The following is an 18,809-nucleotide window of genomic DNA, read 5'->3' on the forward strand; positions in this document are numbered from 1 at the left end:
TATGTGGAAGAAAACAGAATAGTACATTTATTCCAGTTGTGACAAGAAGACATTCTTGATTATTAGAGAAATGATTTCATTGTATGAAAATAAACAAAAATAGCGTAAAACACGTAAATAACAGAATGGGTAAATGCATGTGAGAAAGTAATAAAACTTCTATATAGTTCCATTTCATAGTTGACCAAGTGCTACTATTAGGCAGTTTATATATATATATATATAAAAGACATGTATTTAACACATTAAAAAATAACTTCATGGGGCTGGCCTGGTGGCACAGTGGTTAAGTTTGCATGTTCCACTTCTGCAGCCAAAGGTTCATTGGTTCGGATCCCGGGTGCGGACATGGCACTGCTTATCAAGCCATGCTGTGGCAGGCGTCCCACATATAATGTACAGGAAGATGGGCACAGATGTTAGCTCAGGGCCAGTCTTCCTCAAAAAACAAAAACAAAAACTTCATCAGCAGTGGAATACTTGCAAATTCGAAAGAACTTGGCAAATTCAAAAGGTTTTTCTTCTGCTTCCTTCCTGTACTCTCAGGGGTGTTCGAACTCTTGACTGTGCACCCGTTACATGACTGTGAGGAAGGCACAGCCCTGTGATTAGATTTTCCCAGATTCAGATCCAGATTCAAATCCAGAGTACTCACTTCACAGGTTGAGGCAAAGTAGTCATCTTTTCTTTGCGTCAGTTTCCTCATCTATAAAATGGAACTGTGATTTTATTTACTTTAGTTTTTATTTTTATCAAAGTCCTACAGGCATATAGTTTAAAGAATCACACGGTTCTCCAAGGCTTGTCAGGGTAAACTAGAGTCTCCCCTACTGCCCCCTCCCTGGGACCGCCGCCGTCAACAGTAGAGTGAGGAGGGGGACTGAGGGGAGCAGGAATTGGCAGTGACTGTCTCAGAGAGAAAGAACAAGTGGAACCCGTTTGTGGAAATGTGCTGGGGAATGAATGAGTGAAGTCTGAGTACTTCTTAGGATCAACAGGCAACCGAGAAGGCTGTCTTTATGTTAGTATTATGGTAAGTAAAACTATGTCCTTGTATGAAATAGGCTTTGATGAGATGGAGATGGAGACCCAAACTGTTAAAACAGAGGAAGGCCAAGACCCCAGGACAGACAGATCCCACAAGGAGACGGAGAATGAGAAACCAGAGAGAAGCCGCGATTCCACCATTCATACAGCCCCTCAGTTCCTCGTGGACACGATTTTCCAGGTACTAAATGTTCAGAAATTACTGCTTTAATACGTTGATAAAATGTAATTATAAATTGCTTTTAAATTTTTGTCTTTAGAACTTGATGGAGCAATTGGTTGTTTTGGGGTATAGTATCCTTAAACAAAGTTTTAAGGAATACTGCTGGTATGACAGGTGTTCTCTAAGCAGGTAACACTGTTCCAGCTGTTGATCCCAGGGTCACAGTGTCCTGACCTGGCGTGATGATGGGTCTGGTCCTCAGGCCTCTGACTATCACAGCTGCTCCTCTCAACATCCACAATGTTTGTGTGAGGAGCCTGTAGGACATGTAATAGTTTATGGTGGTTAATGCCCCCATATTTGGTTTAATGTCTGCATTGAGGAAGAGCTGATTAACTGAGTTGTTTCCCTAATCATTTAATGGCAGCCTAGATTAATCAAAAAAAATTTCATTATTGATATCCTCATGGGTGTTTTATTTTTGTTTTGCTGGGATGGATTTATAAATGTTAAAATTTCCTTTACCCATCTTGTCTCTACAAAACGGGAAGCTGAAGAATGATTGTCTTTATTGTGCCATTAAATTTGCTGAAGTTTTGCATCTCAGGGGTATGTACTTGCAGTTCATACTTCAGGGAAGAAGGCAGCCAGTGATAATGATTTGGCAATTCCAACCTGGGCTGCCTCTCATCTGTGGCTTTTTCTTCTTAGCCCCTTTTAAAAGATGTCAGCGAGCTAAGACAGGAGCTGGAAAGACAGCTGGAAACGTGGCAGCCACATGAATCCGGACACCCCGAAGACGTAAGTCTTGAGTCTTTCCGTAAAATATCTTGACTTGTTTTTTTTAAGATAACAGCAAACTTAATACATTCTTAGCTCTAAATGCCTTTGTAAAAGGAACTGAGTATATGGAGAATACAACAATTACAGTCCTGAGGACTAAATGTATCCATTGCTGTCTGCCTACTTTGCCACTAGATCTGTAGCTTAATTAAAGCAGAGAGAAACTGATGTGTTTAGTTTCTTTAACTTCTGTTGCTCGCTCTGTAATGGATGACAGTGGTTGAGGAATGGGGCAAAAGTCTATACCGTGTCATCCTCAGAATAGGCCACCTAGAATTTTGCTGGCTGACTTAACGTGGCAGCAAAAATTAACCAGAAGTTTCATTTTTAATGACTTTGCATCCTGAATTTTCTATATATATATATTTTTTTTTTTTTTTTTTAATTTTACATCTATCGTCATCATTCCCACCACATATGTGTATTGAGTGCTCTGCTGTAGTTGGCGGAAAAATCAGGGAGTTTGTGTCCAGGAAATAAGAACACTCTTGAGGGTGTTACTTGAGAGATGTGCACTCACTTGTCACTTTTGCTTTTGAAACATGACCCTGAGGGCCCATTATTAGGTGGCTGGATCCAAGTGGCACCAAGATTACTCACTGACAGCTCCCTCCCCACGTGAAGGGTACAGGCTATAGTCTTTTAGCCGATGTGAATACGGCATTGATTTGGTCATGAATTCCAAGATTTTACTGTCTTGTTTCACTCTTTCTCACTTGGAACTGAGTTGTGGTTTTGATGGAAAGGGGACATTTTTGATCAAGTGAATTAGATGGCAGCTTGCTGAGAGAAGCTTTAAAGAGCATCTGTTGAGAAAGTTCACGCGAGTCATTTCTACTACTTGGTTTCATGCCTTCATCCAGCTGTAATGACTTTGGTTGTCTCTGACATCCTAAGGGTAACTTACATGTTGTTGTTGTCACAGGAGAAGGCTGCAGCTGAGATGTGGCAGAGTTACCTGGTCTTAACTGCGCCTCTTTCACAACAGTTGTGTGAACAGCTTCGCCTTATCTTAGAGCCTACCCAGGCAGCCAAGCTGAAGTAAGTCTTCTCCATGGACACGCACACAGTGCCCTAAAAAGATGGCAGTGTCGCCTTTTCTGTTGAGCTCAGCACCTAACCAATTATGGTGCTGGCTCCTAGATGGCCATTTCTGCTTCACAGGCACCACTATGGTGTTCCTTATCCTTTTTCATGTTGTTGTCTCTGATAACTAAGTTATCAATAAGTATGCAGTTTCTGTTAAGTTTGGTGTGAGTGCAGATTCTTTGATTCATTAATATCTGATGGGAAAATTGGCTGAGCCTTTGGGTGCCTGTGTTGCTCACCTTATTGTGTTGGGTTACTCACTTGCTGCGTTAGCTAGATCTTTTCAAAGATCTGTCCAAAATCATAGTTTTAGAACAGAAGAGACTCCAAAAGTTAATATTCTGTGCAAACATTTTTTTCTAATTTTTAAAATGTGTCTTAGCTTTTCTGGAAGGACCTAATTATTATTGCCACATACATACCCACTTTTTCCGGCTGCAGGTCAAGATGATCCTGGCCCTTAATTAACAGTAACACCTTATTGTGGCAGATTACTGCTTATTTGGTATTGTTGGTTATAAGCTATTATTAATGTGATTTTATCCTTTAAAAATAGTCTCCTTTATAAAAAAGGGATGAGCAGTTTTCAACTAATCTTTGCCCATTTGGGTAAATTTAATAGAGGAGACTATCGAACTGGAAAGCGGCTGAACATGCGAAAGGTCATCCCATACATTGCTAGTCAGTTTCGGAAAGACAAGATTTGGCTTCGAAGGACCAAGCCCAGTAAACGCCATTATCAGATTTGTTTGGCTATTGATGACTCTTCCAGCATGGTCGACAACCACACCAAACAGGTAAGGAAGAGAAGTGTAGTGGTCGTCTGATGAGAAATTAACACCAAACCATGTCCCACAGGCCACGTAAATGTTTTAAATATGATCTGGCAAAAAGTACTGTGAAATACCAATCTCTCTGTTCTCAGAATGTGATACCATATTTGAGAAGACCTAAAATTTAAAGAGTTCAAAAGGGCAATTTCAGGATTTCTCAGCTATTTTGGTCTCTTACTGTTGCCAGTCTTTTAAATTATTTTGCTTCTTAGACTTGCTATGCTGTTGTCTAGCTGCAGGTTAAGTAACTCCAACAATGTTTATTTGCCACAGAAATGCAATGTACTATTTATTAAACCATTCTTTAAGACCATGCACAACATAATATCTGAATATCTTTGATTTTTCTTTGTCTGAAATTATCTAGAATTAGTGTTCTCTCAGTATTAATAAGGCTTATGAGCCTGAATAGAACTGCTTGTGATGCCCCCATTGTGGACCCTGAGGCTGTGTGTTGTTTTTTGCAGTGATGCTGTTACCCAGCGCAAGCCAGTGAGCAACCTAAAGTCTACACATGTGCTGGGTTCCGATCCCAGCTCCCCACTTACTACCACATGACTTTGGCAATTTATTTACTACTACTACTACTTTTTTTTTAAAGATTGGCACCTGAGCTAACAACTGTTGCCCATCTTTTTTTTTTTCCCCTGCTTTTTTCTCCCTAAATCCCCCCAATTTATTTACTTCTTAAGTGTCAGTTTCATCTTCTGAAATTGAGGATTGTAACAGTACTTACCTCATATGCAGAGTTGTTGCGAAACTTGAATGAAATAATGTATGTTGAGCACTCACTTTCATGCCCAGCACTGGGTATGTGTTTAATAGATGTTAGTTGCTACAAGTTTCATCATCTTTTTAGTTGAATTTAACTTCTAAAACTATCTATGTTGTCATTTATGCATAGATTCGAATTGGTTTTTAAAAATCTTGTACCCATAAGAGATTACTTTTTATCTAGTCAAAAAAAAAAGAGAAAGAAAATGTTTAAAAATGTATGGACCGAATTTCTCAAGATGACCTTGGTTAGGTGCTGTCTAGAGCAGCCCTTTCCCGCCAGTGTAATGGATTCTAGGTTTCAGGATTAGCGGTTTGAGCCAAGACCTAAGGCCCACAGCCTCTGAGTGGTTGTGAACAGTCATACTGATGATGTTCTTTGTGTGCCGTACTGTTCTGCGGGAATCTTGGTATAAAAAAGGTTGAGAGGCACTGGTCTAGAGGGTATTCTGATTCCTTCAACCCTTAACTTTCTATTTCACAGCTCGCGTTTGAATCTTTGGCTGTGATTGGAAATGCTCTAACCCTCCTGGAAGTGGGTCAGATCGCGGTGTGCAGGTACGGGTGCCTTTTAATCCCACTGTGAAAACCACCCTCCCTTTGTTATTTTGATCACACAACAAAAAATAACTCCCACTGTATTTGGTTTTTCTCCCCCAAGTTTTGGAGAGTCTGTAAAGCTCTTACACCCCTTCCATGAACAGTTCGGCGATTACTCGGGGTCCCAGATTCTGCGGCTCTGCAAATTTCAACAAAAGAAAACCAAGATTGCTCAGGTATGCTGATGACATCAGGTGTCTTCTGCACAGTTATTAAGGTGGTGTAGGAGAGAGAATTTTTAAAACTCCCTCCTCTCCAATATTGTATTAGGACAGGTAAAATTTACAATATAGAATAGTCCTAAACCTCAGCCTGTGTGCCACTGGAGTAGAAACTTCCTTGGCATCCCTTAGTAAAAAGGGTATGACCTCTTTTTCTTAGTTCCTCAAAGATCATTTAACTTTACATCATTGATTTTCTGGCTCCCTATTTTTCTGAGAGGTTTGGAACATTTTGCAAAAACAAGCCATCTCCAGTACCCTTGTCAGGTGGGTCAAGGGCAATTTCTCTCCCCCATTTTGCCTAGAGAAGAAATGATGTAAAATAAAGCCAATGACTTGCTCAGGATGACATAAGTTCAAAACACAGCATGGGATAATAATTCCTGTCCGCTTGATTCCTGCACTAATTTAGCCTCTTTATGTTGCACTGGACATTTTGTGTTTTTTTGCTTTCTTTTTTTGCTCAATTATTTTCTTATCTTGAAAGATGGCTGTTTGGTTCATTTGAGGGAGTTACTGACTTCTTATCCCCTAGGGGAAGTACTTCTTTTCCTTTGGGGTGTCTTGCAGAATGCTAGTGGTGTGTATGCCAGAGACACATGTCTTGTCTGTCTTGAGATGCCAGCACTCTAGGGTAAACGCCACGCAGTGCGAGGATCCTTGGTCCTTCACCTACAGGTGTCTGGAAGGGAGGCTTTGATTGCCTACAGATCTGAGATGGTTATCTTATCACTCAAGTGTCAGAAGTAATTTCAGCCTCGATGGCAATGAGAATGGAGGTTAATAAATAGTTTTCTAATTGTCTCGCTCTGGTTCTGGTTTAGTTTCTAGAGTCTGCAGCCAACATGTTTGCAGCCGCTCAGCAACTCTCACACAACATCACTCCAGGTGAGCTGCATTCTCATCTTTATCAACAAAACGCTTTTCTCTTCTCTACTCTCGCAAGCTGCTTGTTTCATCTCACTGTTCCCATGACCACATTTTATAGTGTGTGCTATACAGGAAAAGACAGACAGGAGATGGAGAGCTATTGAGCATTTATGGAATTTTTTAATCAACCATTTATAAATTCATTCAAAAATTTTTATTGAACCCATACTCCTGAGGCTTTATAAATCAATGGAGGAATTAGACACTAATGAACTAGTTTGTAATTAACTAGTAGATACGTGATAGATTGAGTTCAGAGTTGTGAAAGAAAGGAGCAAAGTGTGTGGAATTAAGTATAAAGAACATTCTGTAATATTTCAATGACAGAGGAAAGCAGAGGACAACATAATTCAGAAACCAGCTAATACAACCAGGACTGATTTGGGGCTTGAAACACAGTACTTCTTGTCTAGCTCTTTCCAAAATTTCTCAATCCTGATTGTGTCATGGAGAAACTTCCTGTTTGAAGCAAGTCATTCGCACCTCTCAACGCTGCTAACCTTGCTTGACAGAGACGGCCCGCCCTCAAGCACTGCAGTCTTCACTAGAAACGTTTGATAGCTAAAATTTAAAGATTTTTTATTCACTGTTTATTTTAATGGTCTCTTCTATTTTAGTTTTTGCTTAAATGAGTCAATTTCAAGAAAGAAACCCAGAAATTAGGTATAAGCAATTGGCAGAAATCTGAAGGAGCTAGACGATGACTGACATTTGGAAGACAGTCAGTCCCAGGTTTCTGACTTGGGCTCTTCCTTCTAAAGGCCTACTCGGTGCTGCCGTTTTTATACTTTGTAGCCATCAGCATGTTTTAATTCTCATATGTTGCTCTACAACGCAGTTGATCTAGATGTGACATTCCCTGGAGGGAAATTATTTTACTGACAGAAGGAAGCTACATATGTCTTCGTGCAGCCTTGTCTCTGACTCGGGCATCGGAAATCAGATCTGACTAGAGACCACTTTTGCTTGTGCCTTGAATTCATCACTTTCAGAGATGTTTGGTTTAGAAAGCCTGAACTAATCTGTCTTATATAGTTTCGAGTTGTTGTTAAAAATGGATTTTTGTTGTTCCTTCCTTCCTCTCTTGTTGTTATGTTCTACTGCAGAAACTGCACAGCTCCTCTTGGTGGTCTCTGATGGACGTGGCCTTTTCCTCGAGGGCAAAGACAGAGTCCTAGCAGCAGTCCAGGCTGCCCGGAATGCTAACATCTTTGTCATTTTTGTTGTGTTGGACAATCCCAGTTCACGGGTGAGCGACTACTAAAAGCCACTTTTCTGGGGATAAAGTAGGGATTACCTTCAGCCTTTTCTATCTGAAATATGGCCTGGCTCACACCATCATACCCAGACCTCTGAACATTCACGGTTTTCAGTCCAGACAGTGTTCTAGGCACTCCCTAAGTATTTCCACATTTAACCTTGCGGTAATCGAGTGAGGTAGGGATCGCTATTCTCACTTCATGGTGAAGGACAGAAACCCAGAGAGGTTGTTGGTAGTGAGCACGAAGGCCAGGACTCAGACTGACTGCAGAGATCATCTCTTAACCACTCTTCTGCCAGCTCTCACACTGGGGGGTCATCGCTTCCCTCTGCACAGTGTCAGTGAAGGTCCTGTGGCCGTGACACGGGCCTTGTCCACCTGGAAACATAGACCAGCCCTTTCCAGTTGTATCTCCACAGTGCCCTCCTCACAGCAGGAAGCGTCTGTCGCTAAGGGAAAGATGCTCACCGGGCAGTTCTTGGCAGGGGAAGCACTGTCTCCACAGGTGACACTAAGGCCTGGATAGCCAGTTGAAGATTTAATGTGAATTATTGCAAGTAGAGAATGGGAGACAGCATTGTGGGGAAATCAGGTTTTCCTGTCTAGCCCTTTCTGTGTCCATTCTCCTGGAAGGGGTGCTCAGAGAACTGCCTCTTCCTTAAGGAGACTTCTGAAAATTCTCTTTTACTTACTAATAAAAGGTAGTTTTATATGCAGGAATTAAGACACAGGAGACCTAAAAATTGTCAGCAAAAGAAATCAGCATGAGGGACTAGCCCAGTGGTATATGGTTAAGTTCGCCCGCTCTACTTCAGTGGCTCAGGGTTCACAAGTTTGGATCCCAGGCACGGACGTACACACTGCTTATCAAGCCATGCTGTGGCAGTGTCCCACATACAAAGATAGAGGAAGACTGGCACAGATCTTAGCTCAGTGCCAATCTTCCTCACCAAAAAAAGGAGAGAGAGATCATGGAAGAGTGAGCCAAGGACACTGATTTAGTTTTACTTTCTGTTACAAAATGTCTTCTGTTAACAGGATTCTATCTTGGACATTAAAGTACCAATATTTAAAGGACCTGGAGAGATGCCGGAAATCCGATCCTACATGGAAGAGTTCCCATTCCCATTCTATATAATTCTTCGTGATGTGAATGCGCTTCCTGAGACGCTCAGCGATGCCCTCAGGCAGTGGTTTGAGTTGGTGACGGCCTCTGACCACCCATAGAACAGAAAGAACACAGTCCAAAGCGAGAGACTTTAAACCACGGTCAGGATGTCATGCTTCCTGCCCAGGTGCTCTCTTTTGGACAACTGTTTCTGAACTTGCAGCTCTGAAATATATCCTTTTATCTTAGATCTGATTTATAAAAATCAGCTACAAGAAATTTTATTGCAATGTATATTTTATTTTACAATATGATTTCAGAGCCTGGAGAAAGCTCTCAGGCTCCTGCTTTGCCTGGGCTGCAGTTCTTGTAGCAAACCTGGGGCAGCGAAGGAGCAGCGGGTGAATGGTCTCGTCCCTGGGTGAGGGCTGCCCGTCCACCCTGTCTTGAAAGTCCAGCCCTGGGAAGAGGCCACACCTCCCCCTAGGGGCCACACCGCCTGCTTCCCCTCACAGGGACGCTGGACGCCTGCCTTGAGGAGAGGCTGCCAGGCGCACGCCAGTTCTGTGGACAAAGGAGTAAAGGGAGCTGCCCTTTGACCCTGCTCTAAGGCTCTGCCTTGCCAAGCCCCCAGTGTGTATGCAAAAGCTGTCAAGTGCCTGAGACAGCTGCCGTTTTCTAAAATGTCTGAGTGTGTGTTTTCTTAATGTGCTTCATGTGAAAGGAACCACATTCTCTTCAAGGGCAGGAAGCTTGTGGTGTGTGTGTTCTCACAAAGCAACCTGACACCAGACATTGGGGGAGCCCAGGTAATGAGAACAGTGATCCTTGTGCTGTATAAAAATGAAGTGGCTTTCAGTGTCCTTCTTCACATTTGCTGCTTCGGGAGACTATGCAATGATGGAAAGATGATTTCCCCTGTTTATTTCATTCTCTCAGTGCCACAGTCCTTGTTGTTGTAGTAATTTATTTCTTTAGTTCATTTTTTTTCTTAACAGTTAAGAGGAAGAATCATTCTTCACACTGCTTTCAAGCTGGACTGAGCCAGTCTTACTCTGGGAAAGAAATGCTGTGTCCAAAAGAACTAAGTAGCTACATCTATTTTATTTTTCGTCCAGTCAAAATACATCAACGGTTTTTAGGCAGTTTTTACTTTCCCAGAAAGCAGTGCTTGAATACTTGAAACCGTGTGCTGTGTTCTCTTTAAGTTCTGTCAGAATGTTCTTTTGTAGACCACAGGCCATGATGTAATTGTCTGTCTCCACATCTGTTATCAAGTTACACTGTGAAGTTTGCCACCCTTTTGAGGTGGTCATCAAAGACACAGACTGCTTGTTACTTAACCAAGTGTCCTAAAGCATGTACCTGAGGTTCTGTCACGTCATCCTTTTTTATTCTAAAAAGCTATGCAGCTTATATTCTAAGAACTATTAAAAAAAATTTCCCACCATTGATGTAATTTTTGACCATTCTTGATGGAATGCAACAGAGGAATGTAAAAGGTGTGCTCGGTGCGTGATCTTATGTGCTGGATCAGCCAGCTGTCACTAGTGCATACTATGCCAACGGCCCCAAGATTCAAGTGGCTTACTACAGTGAGGGTTTATTTCTCACTGTGTTCATGTCCATGGAGGGTGAGCTGCAACATGCTGGCCTATTGGCAGAGAAAAACAAGCAAGTCGGTAGAAACAAACAATGGCTCATAAAGATTTTGCTCCAAAATGACATGTCTGTTCCACTCACATTTCATTGGCCAAAACGCTGTATGGGGAGCAGGCAGTTAAATCTTCCAGCAGCGTTGGGTCTGGTAGGGAAAGACACCAACATGAGAACAGTGATGCAGTCTATCATATCGACCTTTAATTGACAGGACCATCTAAACTGGAGCTTCCTAACCAGAGTGCCAAGATGGTGATTCCCTTGGCCCTAGGACAGTTCATAGGGTCTGGGACACTAGCAATACCAGTAAGCAGGTACCCAAGAGTGCCAGTCTCAGCTTGTGCTAGGATGGGAAAAGGGTTGGGAAGCATGGGACCAGTTACAGGAGACCTACCAGGAACTGATGGGGTGGGGGGTCAGGTGGACCATGACCTGAGGCAAGAAGCATAACACAGGGGGCCGGCCCTGTGGCCGAGTGGTTAAATTCGCACGCTCCCCTTTGGCGGCCCAGGGTTTTGCTGGTTCGGACCCTGGACACGGACATGACACCGCTCATCAAGCCATGCTGAGGTGGCATCCCACAGGCCACAACTAGAAGGACCCACAACTAAAAATATACAACTATGTACTGGGGGATTTGGGGACAAGAAAGAGGAAAAAAAAGATTGGCAACACATGTTAGCTCAGATACCAATCTTTAAAAACAAGAAAAGCAGCACGACACACCTGAGTCACTGAGAGGAAGTTACTGAGGATATGCTTGCTCTCTCATTCGGAGCTCAACCTTTGTCTCTGCCTTACTTTCCTCTCTGTCTCCAGCTAAACCGCAGTCTTGTCCGGCCTCACTTCTGAACTTTCACCTCATCCTGTCTTCCCCTCTGCTGTCCTCTGGCTGCACTGCAGCTCTTTACTCTGTAGCCCGGACGACTTCTGCGGGATCCCAGATACATCATTTTGCTGGCTTCACTTCATCCTACTCAGAATATCCAAGGACATCTTTCTAAAACTCCTTCAGATGTCCCTGTAGTCAAGACGGTATTATTCATGCTTCTTGACCTGACTCCGGTCCCTTCTCTCCCAGCATCCCTGCCACACTATTTGATCAGGTCACAGCAAAGCACAGAGGTCCTGGAATGTGCCAGCGTTCCATTCGTACTTTGTCTGGAATTCTCTCATCTACTTTGCTTTTCTGACAAGCAGCTACTTCAGATACGCCCTCCAGGAAGAAGGCGCTCCCACGATATAACCCTGGACATCATCTGTAATACATGTTAGACTTAGATGTCTTCCTGCCCAAAGTGTGAGTCTGGGGACACGGAGTATATATGACTCATGACGGTATTACCGGTGTCTAGAGTGAGTGACTGTTTCTGGATGGGAAGAAGAAATAGTGTAAAAATCTGTTCACACATATTAATTTATAAATTAAACACCATCAAAATTTTAATAAAGACCCTAAGATGATTTGGAGGGAAATGATACAGAGCATTAATAGAAGATTCTTACAAGAAACCACAGGGGAACAGTTCTGCCAGATAATAAAACATGACAGACAGCAAAATTAAAAACATGATACTAGTCCCAGATGAAATAATTCTGAACAGATTATTCAGACCCTAAAAGAATTTACCATATGGGCATCAGAAAGCCCAGGAAGAGTAATGAATTATTTAATAAATGACGTTGAAATTAGCAGCTGGAAAAGAACTTACATCCACAACATGCCATATACCAAAGTAAATTCTAGATGGAGTAAATATTTTAAAAATTAACAATAAAAAAGTTTTTAAAAAAATTCCAAAGCTCTGAAGGGAAGAAAATGAAAAGCCTCAAAAGAAAAAGAAAAATATGCCTGATGTGCAGGACTTAAAGCTATTCTTATGGGAAAAAGTAAGCAAGAAAACAGCCCATATAAAATGAGAATAAAAGCTTTGATCATCATAAGTGGACCAAAGTCATGACAATTCACAAAATAAATAAGTGGTAAGGGATATTTAACTTTACTATTTAACAAAAAGATCAGAAATGAATTGCTATTGCTAATTAGTAGACAAAACTCGAAGGAAGTCATGGGGTTAGTATCACTTGTACAAGGCCTGGTAATGTTCCAAAACAGCTCATCGTTAGAACGCTTAGATGTGCCAGGTCCTGTTCTCAGTGCATTACACCCAGCAGCAGCAACTGAGGCAGATGCTGTCATCTCACTTCACAGATGAGGAAACAGGCCGCGAGAGGGTAGGGAGCCAGGACACATCCAGGAAAACGGAACAGCAAGGGCTCCAACAAGGGGGGCAATCAAGTAAATGTTCAGTAAACAGGAAATTGAATGACCATTTTTGGCTGTATTTTAATTCGGGACAATCCTATTTGGAAAAGTAATACAGCGAAGATACACTAACCCCACTTACAGTCACAGAACCCAAGGGCATGTGGTGTGTGGTTGGGGAGGGTAAAACAATTATGAGGCAATAAACGCTTAAGGCGTGGGGATGTTCAGTTCCTTGTTCTATTAGTATTTTGTATTAGATACAAAATTCCTAAAACCGCAATGAGGCAGCTATTTAAAACCTTGTAACTAATGACAATCATGAAGACCACCATGCTGGGAAAATGCTTGCGACAGAAAAGAGGATGAACATGAGGAAAAAAAGAGCAGGACGTAAACTTTAAAAGAAACTAACATTTAAGTTTTTAGTATTTTTAACTGTACACATTAAAAAAGCTTATACGGAATATACTAACTTTGCTCTCACCCCCAAAAAACTTTATTTAATGAAACTTCCAATTAATGAGACCAGGAGCCAGAATTGTGCTGCCTTACCACTGCTATTTGATCATCACAACCGCCCATGCCGCAAGAACTGGTATCCCGTTTCACAGATAGGAAAACAGGCTGAGACACGGGAAACCGCTAAGCCGGGGAGGTCACACCTGCATCCCAGCCCTTGGGCTTCAGTTCCGACTGGCTGCCTAGCTCCCCAGGCCAGAACTCCTCAGGCCGTCTCCCAGAAAACCGAGCTCGCCCCGCCCCCTGGTCACCGCCCACTTCCGCTCCTGCGCACTGGGGCCCTATAGAGGCCGCGCCGTGTGCAGGACATGGCGACTTCCCGCTTACCCCCAGCGACGCTGACGCTAAAGCAGGTACCAGCTGTTCCCGCCGGCCTTCTAGGGCACCTTCTCGGGGTTTAAACTGAATTGTCCACCTGTCCCTCCACCCAGTCTACGGAGTCGGTCTCGCCGTGACCGGGCCAGGCACAGGGGAGACAGAGCCCTCCCCTGCGCGCACTCCCTTTGTGATTGGCTCGGGTGGGGGGCGGGGCTTCCCGCCGCAGGGGCTGACGGGCGGCGCGGCGTAGGGGGCGGGGGCTGCCGTGTGGGCGTGGGTTTGTGCGGCGGGCGGGCTCTGGATCTCTCAAAGCCCTGATGCCGCAGCGGCCCCAGCGCCACGGTGGAGACCGCTCTGGCTGGGTACTGAGCGACGGCAAGGAACGAATGCGACTACCGAAGGATTTTAACCGCGGTCCTTTAGAGAAAGCGCCTTCCCGTGGTTACGGCTTCTAGGAGCCGGTGGCCCTTTTCTGCCCGCTAGTCAGCTGATTTTCAGGCTTCTTAGGTTTGACAAGGGTGTAAGCAAACAGCCCAGATAAACTTCTTGCTCTTTGCTTAAAAAAAAAAAGTGGAGTTTTTTGCCCTTTTCAAAACTGAGGACCCAAGGGAAGTCATCTGTTGACAGTGTGGTTTGCTGAAGCAGAGCCCTCGGGCAGTGAGCTGTGCAGTTACAACTGCCATTTCTCCCCCTGCGCAGTTCATGAGAAGGCAGCAAGTTCTCCTGCTCTACAGAAGGATTCTGCAAGCAATTCGGCAGGTGCCGAATGATTCTGATCGCCAGTACTTGAAGGACTGGGCAAGGGAAGAATTCAAAAGAAACAAAAGTGCCACCGAAGAGGTGAGGACAGGTCCTGGCCCTTTTGTACTGATTGATGAATTTTTTAGAAAGTTTGGTAGACCTCTTGGAATATAAATGTCACTGGATGGTATATCTCCATCATTGCTCTTAAGTTACCGATTTTCCACTCGTGATGTTTTACATTTTACAGTCTTTGCTGTTTCTGCTCTCTAGGTAGCATCAGGTGAGTCTTCTGTTAAACCACACATTGACACACACACAGGAGAAGATTATAAATATTACATCATGATGGTTCGGGAAGTTCCATGCCGGGGGTGTACGAAAGCATGCCAGACGTTGCGTACCCCTATCTGTCAGCTTGTGGCTTTCCTAATATGCGGCAGTTCCAATTCTCAGTACTGGTTTCCCCGGCTATGTGAAAGCAGAGGGTTCCTAAGAAACTCTTCATAAGCTGAAATGGCATAAAGCGAAGAAGCAATTACCATTAATTTACATAGGAAAAACTTTTGAGCATTCCTAGACCCAAAAAAAATCCATCAAATCATACCAAATAACACAGAAAACCTAAAATAACACTAACATATAGTAAAAGCAGGAATGATATGATAAATACACAGCCTATATAAAATAGAAATAATGTAGGCACAGCGTGGTTTCACTTACCAGAATTTGGAAGACAGCCAGGACACTGGGAGGCTGAGAGGTGGTGGTGATGATGATGGGGTGTCAGGTGGAGTGGTCAGAGACTGGGTGTAGGAGAGAGAGGAACAGGGTCATCTATTAACATCTCATCATCATCTGAATCCATCAGGGCAGGAAGGTCACTAACGTCTACACCTCCTTCTGCCTGCCTCGGTGTCAAAGGTCTGCTGTGGCTGATGTGACAGGCTTGCAATACACAGTGGGCTTGAGTGCTGAGCCTCTGGAATGGCTCACTGCAAAACAAGTGCTGACCGCTGTTTTTGCTTTTCGCCTTTTTCGTAAAAGCTGAAATCCTCTTTAGATTTCTTTCAGTTAGTGAAAACAGGTACTAATGTAGGTCTTTCGTAAAAGTGAGGTGGCACAAAGAGAAATTTCGGGGGGCAAAGCGGGGGGAACCTGTATTGGTTCTTGACTAACAAATAAAATGATAGAGCTGTACCTCGTTTAACCAGGTAAAACAGTGACCAGAGTTCACTTTCTCCTACAGGACGCAATCCGCATGATGATTACTCAAGGCAATATGCAGCTCAAGGAGTTAGAAAAAACACTTGCCTTAGCCAAATCTTAACTAGAGCATTATTTGAAAGATTTTCAAAGCCTCCATGTGTTTTGTTGAACTAGAGCTCAACCAAGGGCAGCCCAAAGCCAAGTCACACTGTTTGTATGTACAGTACTTGACACAGTATCAGGACGTGGAGCATGGCGTGTCAGAGAGAGCGAAGAAATGAGCACCAGAACAACTGCTTAGCACTGAAAACCACACCCCGTATTTTTGAAGATGTTTCTGGATGTTTCAGAAGTTCTTTTAAGAAGCGAAAACCAGTACAACAAATGGTCAATTAACACGTAAACAGATGCTCAACACCATTACCATCAGGGACATGGAAATGAAAACCACCATGAGATTCTGCTTCTCGTCACGAGAATGGCTGCCTTTAAAAAGGGAGATAATAACAAATGTTGGGGAAGAGACAGAGAAACTGGAACCCTCATACACTGCCGGTGGGAATATAAAATGGTGCAGCCATCTTAGAAAACAGACTGTCAGTTGTTCAAAAGGTTAAACATAGTTACCATATGATTCAGCAATTCTGGCCCTAGGTTTATAACCAAGAGAGCTGCAAGCATGTCTATAAAAAACGTGTACACGAATGTTCACAGCAGCATTATTCATAATAGCCAAAAAGTAGAAACTGCCCATTGTCTGATAATGGTTAAATTAAATGTGGTACAATAAAGTATTAATGAAAAGGAACGAAATACTAATACATGCTACACATGGCTGAACCTTGAAACCAGTCACAAAAGATCATATATTGTATGATTCCATTTACTTGAAATGTCTAAAATAGGCAGAAAGATCAGTGGTTGTGTAGGATTGTGGATGGCGTGGAGACTAATTGCTACTGGATATGGGGTTTCTTTTCTGAGTGATGAAAATATTGTAAAGTTAGATTGTGGTGTTGGTTGTACAACTCTGTGACTATACTAACATCCACGGAATCGTACATTTTACATGTACAGCATGTGAATTATATCTCAATAAAGCTGGGTTTCTTCTTCTGAGGAGTTTTTGACATATAACATTGTGTAAGCCAATAAAGCTATTTTTAAAAACTGTATGAGATGTGTACGGATGGCCAATAGACACATGAAAAGATGCTCATCATCACTAATCATCAGGGAAATGCAAATCAAAACTACACTAAGATATCACCTTACACCTGTTAGAATGGCAAAAATATCCAAAACCAAGAGTGACAAATGTTGGAGAGGCTGTGGAGAAAAGGGAACCCTCATACACTGTTGGGAATGCAAACTGGTGCAGCCACTATGGAAAACAGTATGGAGATTTCTCAAAAAGTTAAAAATAGAAATACCTTATGACCCAGCCATCCCACTACTGGGTATCTATCCTAAGAACCTGAAATCAGCAATTCAAAAAGTTCCATGCACCCCTATGTTCATCGCAGCATTATTCACAATAGCCAAGTCATGGAACCAACCTAAGTGCCCAGCAACTGATGATTGGATAAAGAAGATATGGTGTATATATATACAATGGAATACTACTCAGCCATAAAAAGGGACAAAGTCATCCCATTCACGACAACATGGATAGACCTTGAGGGTATTATGTTGAGTGAAATAAGCCAGACAGAGAAAGACGAACTCTGTATGTCTCCACTCATAGGTGGTAGTTAACATATAGACAAAGAGAACTGATCAGTGGTTACCAGGGGAAAGGGGGGGTGGGGTGGGGGGAGAGCACTAAGGGTGAAGCGGTGTACCTACAACATGGCTAATAATAATGTACAACTGTAATTTCACAAGGTTGTAAACTATCATAATCTTAATAAAAATATTTAAAAAAAAACTGTATGAGATGTAGGATTGGAGGTATACTGTCCTCAGGAGATACCCTGGAACTTTCTTGAAAAATCCTTCTGCATTACCCCTCATGGTTGTTGAAGTATGTTCTTCAGGTGTATCAGGATCTGATACTCAGGACTCTCCGAAAACATCACCATGGGGAATGTAGATCTGTTGGAAAGAAAGGTGAAAGAGAAGCGTAATGACCACATTGAAGCACTTACCAAAAAGAAGAGGCAACTTCTGGATAAAACTAATGCAATTACCTTAACATCCACATAGAAAGAAGTAAAGTACATCAATAGGGATGATCCTCAGTGCATTAGGTTCTCCTCCAGGGACAGGAAAAAATAGAGTTTGAAGAATACATCGGAGACAGAAGTTGACTTCAGGACACATTTGCAAGAGACCAGATGTATGACGCTGTTAATTTAGTGAAAGTGACAGCCTGTGGAAGAGGCTGGGGCTGGCCGTCCTGCAGACAGAAGGCCTCGTCTCTATTTACGGAACGGATCTAAAAAACTACCAAGAATCTGAGCAGCACCTGAAAGATGTAGGGAAAAATTTGCATAATGATAAATGGGAGGTAGTACTGGACTGGGTGCCAGAGGAGAGGCATAAGCTGATGGTGGCGTGTTTCAATGATCCGCATTGCCAGGGTCCACCCCCACCCCACAGCCTTGGAGCCCACAGGAGAAAATAATTCCGAATACTCTTCCACAGGGTAATATACTAATTCAAAATGCTTGCATGAGCCAATTTCCCGATTTTTATATAGATGTACATTAGTCAACCTGATGCAAAGCCATCTGATAAACAGAAGCAGCATTTGTGAAGTTTCTAAACAGAGAATACTTTTGTGTAGCATGATTGACATACATATTCAAGTATAGGCCGTCTCCATTAAATCTAAAATCTTGAAGCTAAAAGTCATCCTTTTATGAGGTGTGGAAGTCAGTGACTTGGTGACGTTCTTCCTAGCAGTGATGTATGTGGAAAGCATAAGACCATTTGTGGTTTTAATTTGCAAGGTCAGTTTGGTTTGAGATGCAAAAACCAGACTCCAGGAAAACCTAACTTGGGGTTTGTTTTTGTTATTCTGTTTTTTAAAGTGGGTAAAACCCTGAAAATTGAACTTTCATCTTCCAGAGGTTAACATTATTCTAACAGACAAGCTTTTCATCTCTAGAGAACGGTTTACTTGTTCACTTATCACGAGTCACTGCTTTGAGGAGCCCTTCAGAATACAGGCCAAGGCTGTTTAGCTTGAGATTTACTTAGCAGTTCTTCTCACACATG

The 18,809-nt window shown here is 42.7% G+C and overlaps 2 protein-coding genes and 1 long non-coding RNA gene across 4 annotated transcripts in view; 2 read left to right on the forward strand and 1 right to left on the reverse strand.

The window, feature by feature from the left end:
- Positions 1 to 10,319, forward strand: part of MDN1 (midasin AAA ATPase 1) — a 170,898-nt gene extending 160,579 nt beyond the window's left edge. Inside the window, exons 94-102 of the mRNA XM_046676076.1 lie at positions 1,065 to 1,228; positions 1,922 to 2,011; positions 2,979 to 3,094; positions 3,765 to 3,939; positions 5,234 to 5,307; positions 5,411 to 5,525; positions 6,395 to 6,458; positions 7,607 to 7,749; positions 8,800 to 10,319. Of these exons, the coding sequence (XP_046532032.1) occupies positions 1,065 to 1,228; positions 1,922 to 2,011; positions 2,979 to 3,094; positions 3,765 to 3,939; positions 5,234 to 5,307; positions 5,411 to 5,525; positions 6,395 to 6,458; positions 7,607 to 7,749; positions 8,800 to 8,988 (1,130 nt within the window). The 3' untranslated portion in view covers positions 8,989 to 10,319. The remainder of the gene's footprint in view (positions 1 to 1,064; positions 1,229 to 1,921; positions 2,012 to 2,978; positions 3,095 to 3,764; positions 3,940 to 5,233; positions 5,308 to 5,410; positions 5,526 to 6,394; positions 6,459 to 7,606; positions 7,750 to 8,799) is intronic.
- LOC124247082 (uncharacterized) lies at positions 453 to 13,803 on the reverse strand. 2 transcript variants are annotated; one of them, XR_006890655.1, is made up of 3 exons: positions 13,644 to 13,803; positions 10,613 to 10,673; positions 453 to 719 (listed from the first exon to the last, which is right to left on the reverse strand). It is a non-coding gene; the product is annotated as an uncharacterized LOC124247082 (long non-coding RNA). The 2 variants fall into 2 exon arrangements; XR_006890654.1 differs by lacking the exon at positions 453 to 719 and adding an exon at positions 9,149 to 10,523.
- Positions 11,169 to 16,759, forward strand: LYRM2 (LYR motif containing 2). Its single transcript, XM_046676077.1, has 3 exons — positions 11,169 to 13,669; positions 14,334 to 14,474; positions 15,625 to 16,759. The coding sequence occupies exons 1-3, from the start codon at positions 13,625 to 13,627 to the stop codon at positions 15,703 to 15,705; spliced, it is 267 nt and encodes an 88-aa protein (XP_046532033.1). The 5' UTR covers positions 11,169 to 13,624; the 3' UTR covers positions 15,706 to 16,759.
- The last annotated feature ends 2,050 nt before the right edge of the window (positions 16,760 to 18,809 follow it).

This window comes from Equus quagga, chromosome 11 (genome assembly GCF_021613505.1).
Source record: "Equus quagga isolate Etosha38 chromosome 11, UCLA_HA_Equagga_1.0, whole genome shotgun sequence".
Lineage (NCBI taxonomy): Eukaryota > Metazoa > Chordata > Mammalia > Perissodactyla > Equidae > Equus > Equus quagga.

Excerpts from the sequence above, each read along its gene's own strand:
- LYRM2 (XM_046676077.1), top strand. The coding sequence starts at position 13,625 with ATGGCGACTTCCCGCTTACCCCCAGCGACGCTGACGCTAAAGCAG. Across the intron at positions 13,670-14,333 it reads CGACGCTGACGCTAAAGCAG|TTCATGAGAAGGCAGCAAGT; the intron begins GTACCAGCTGTT and ends CCCCCTGCGCAG. Across the intron at positions 14,475-15,624 it reads ACAAAAGTGCCACCGAAGAG|GACGCAATCCGCATGATGAT; the intron begins GTGAGGACAGGT and ends TTTCTCCTACAG.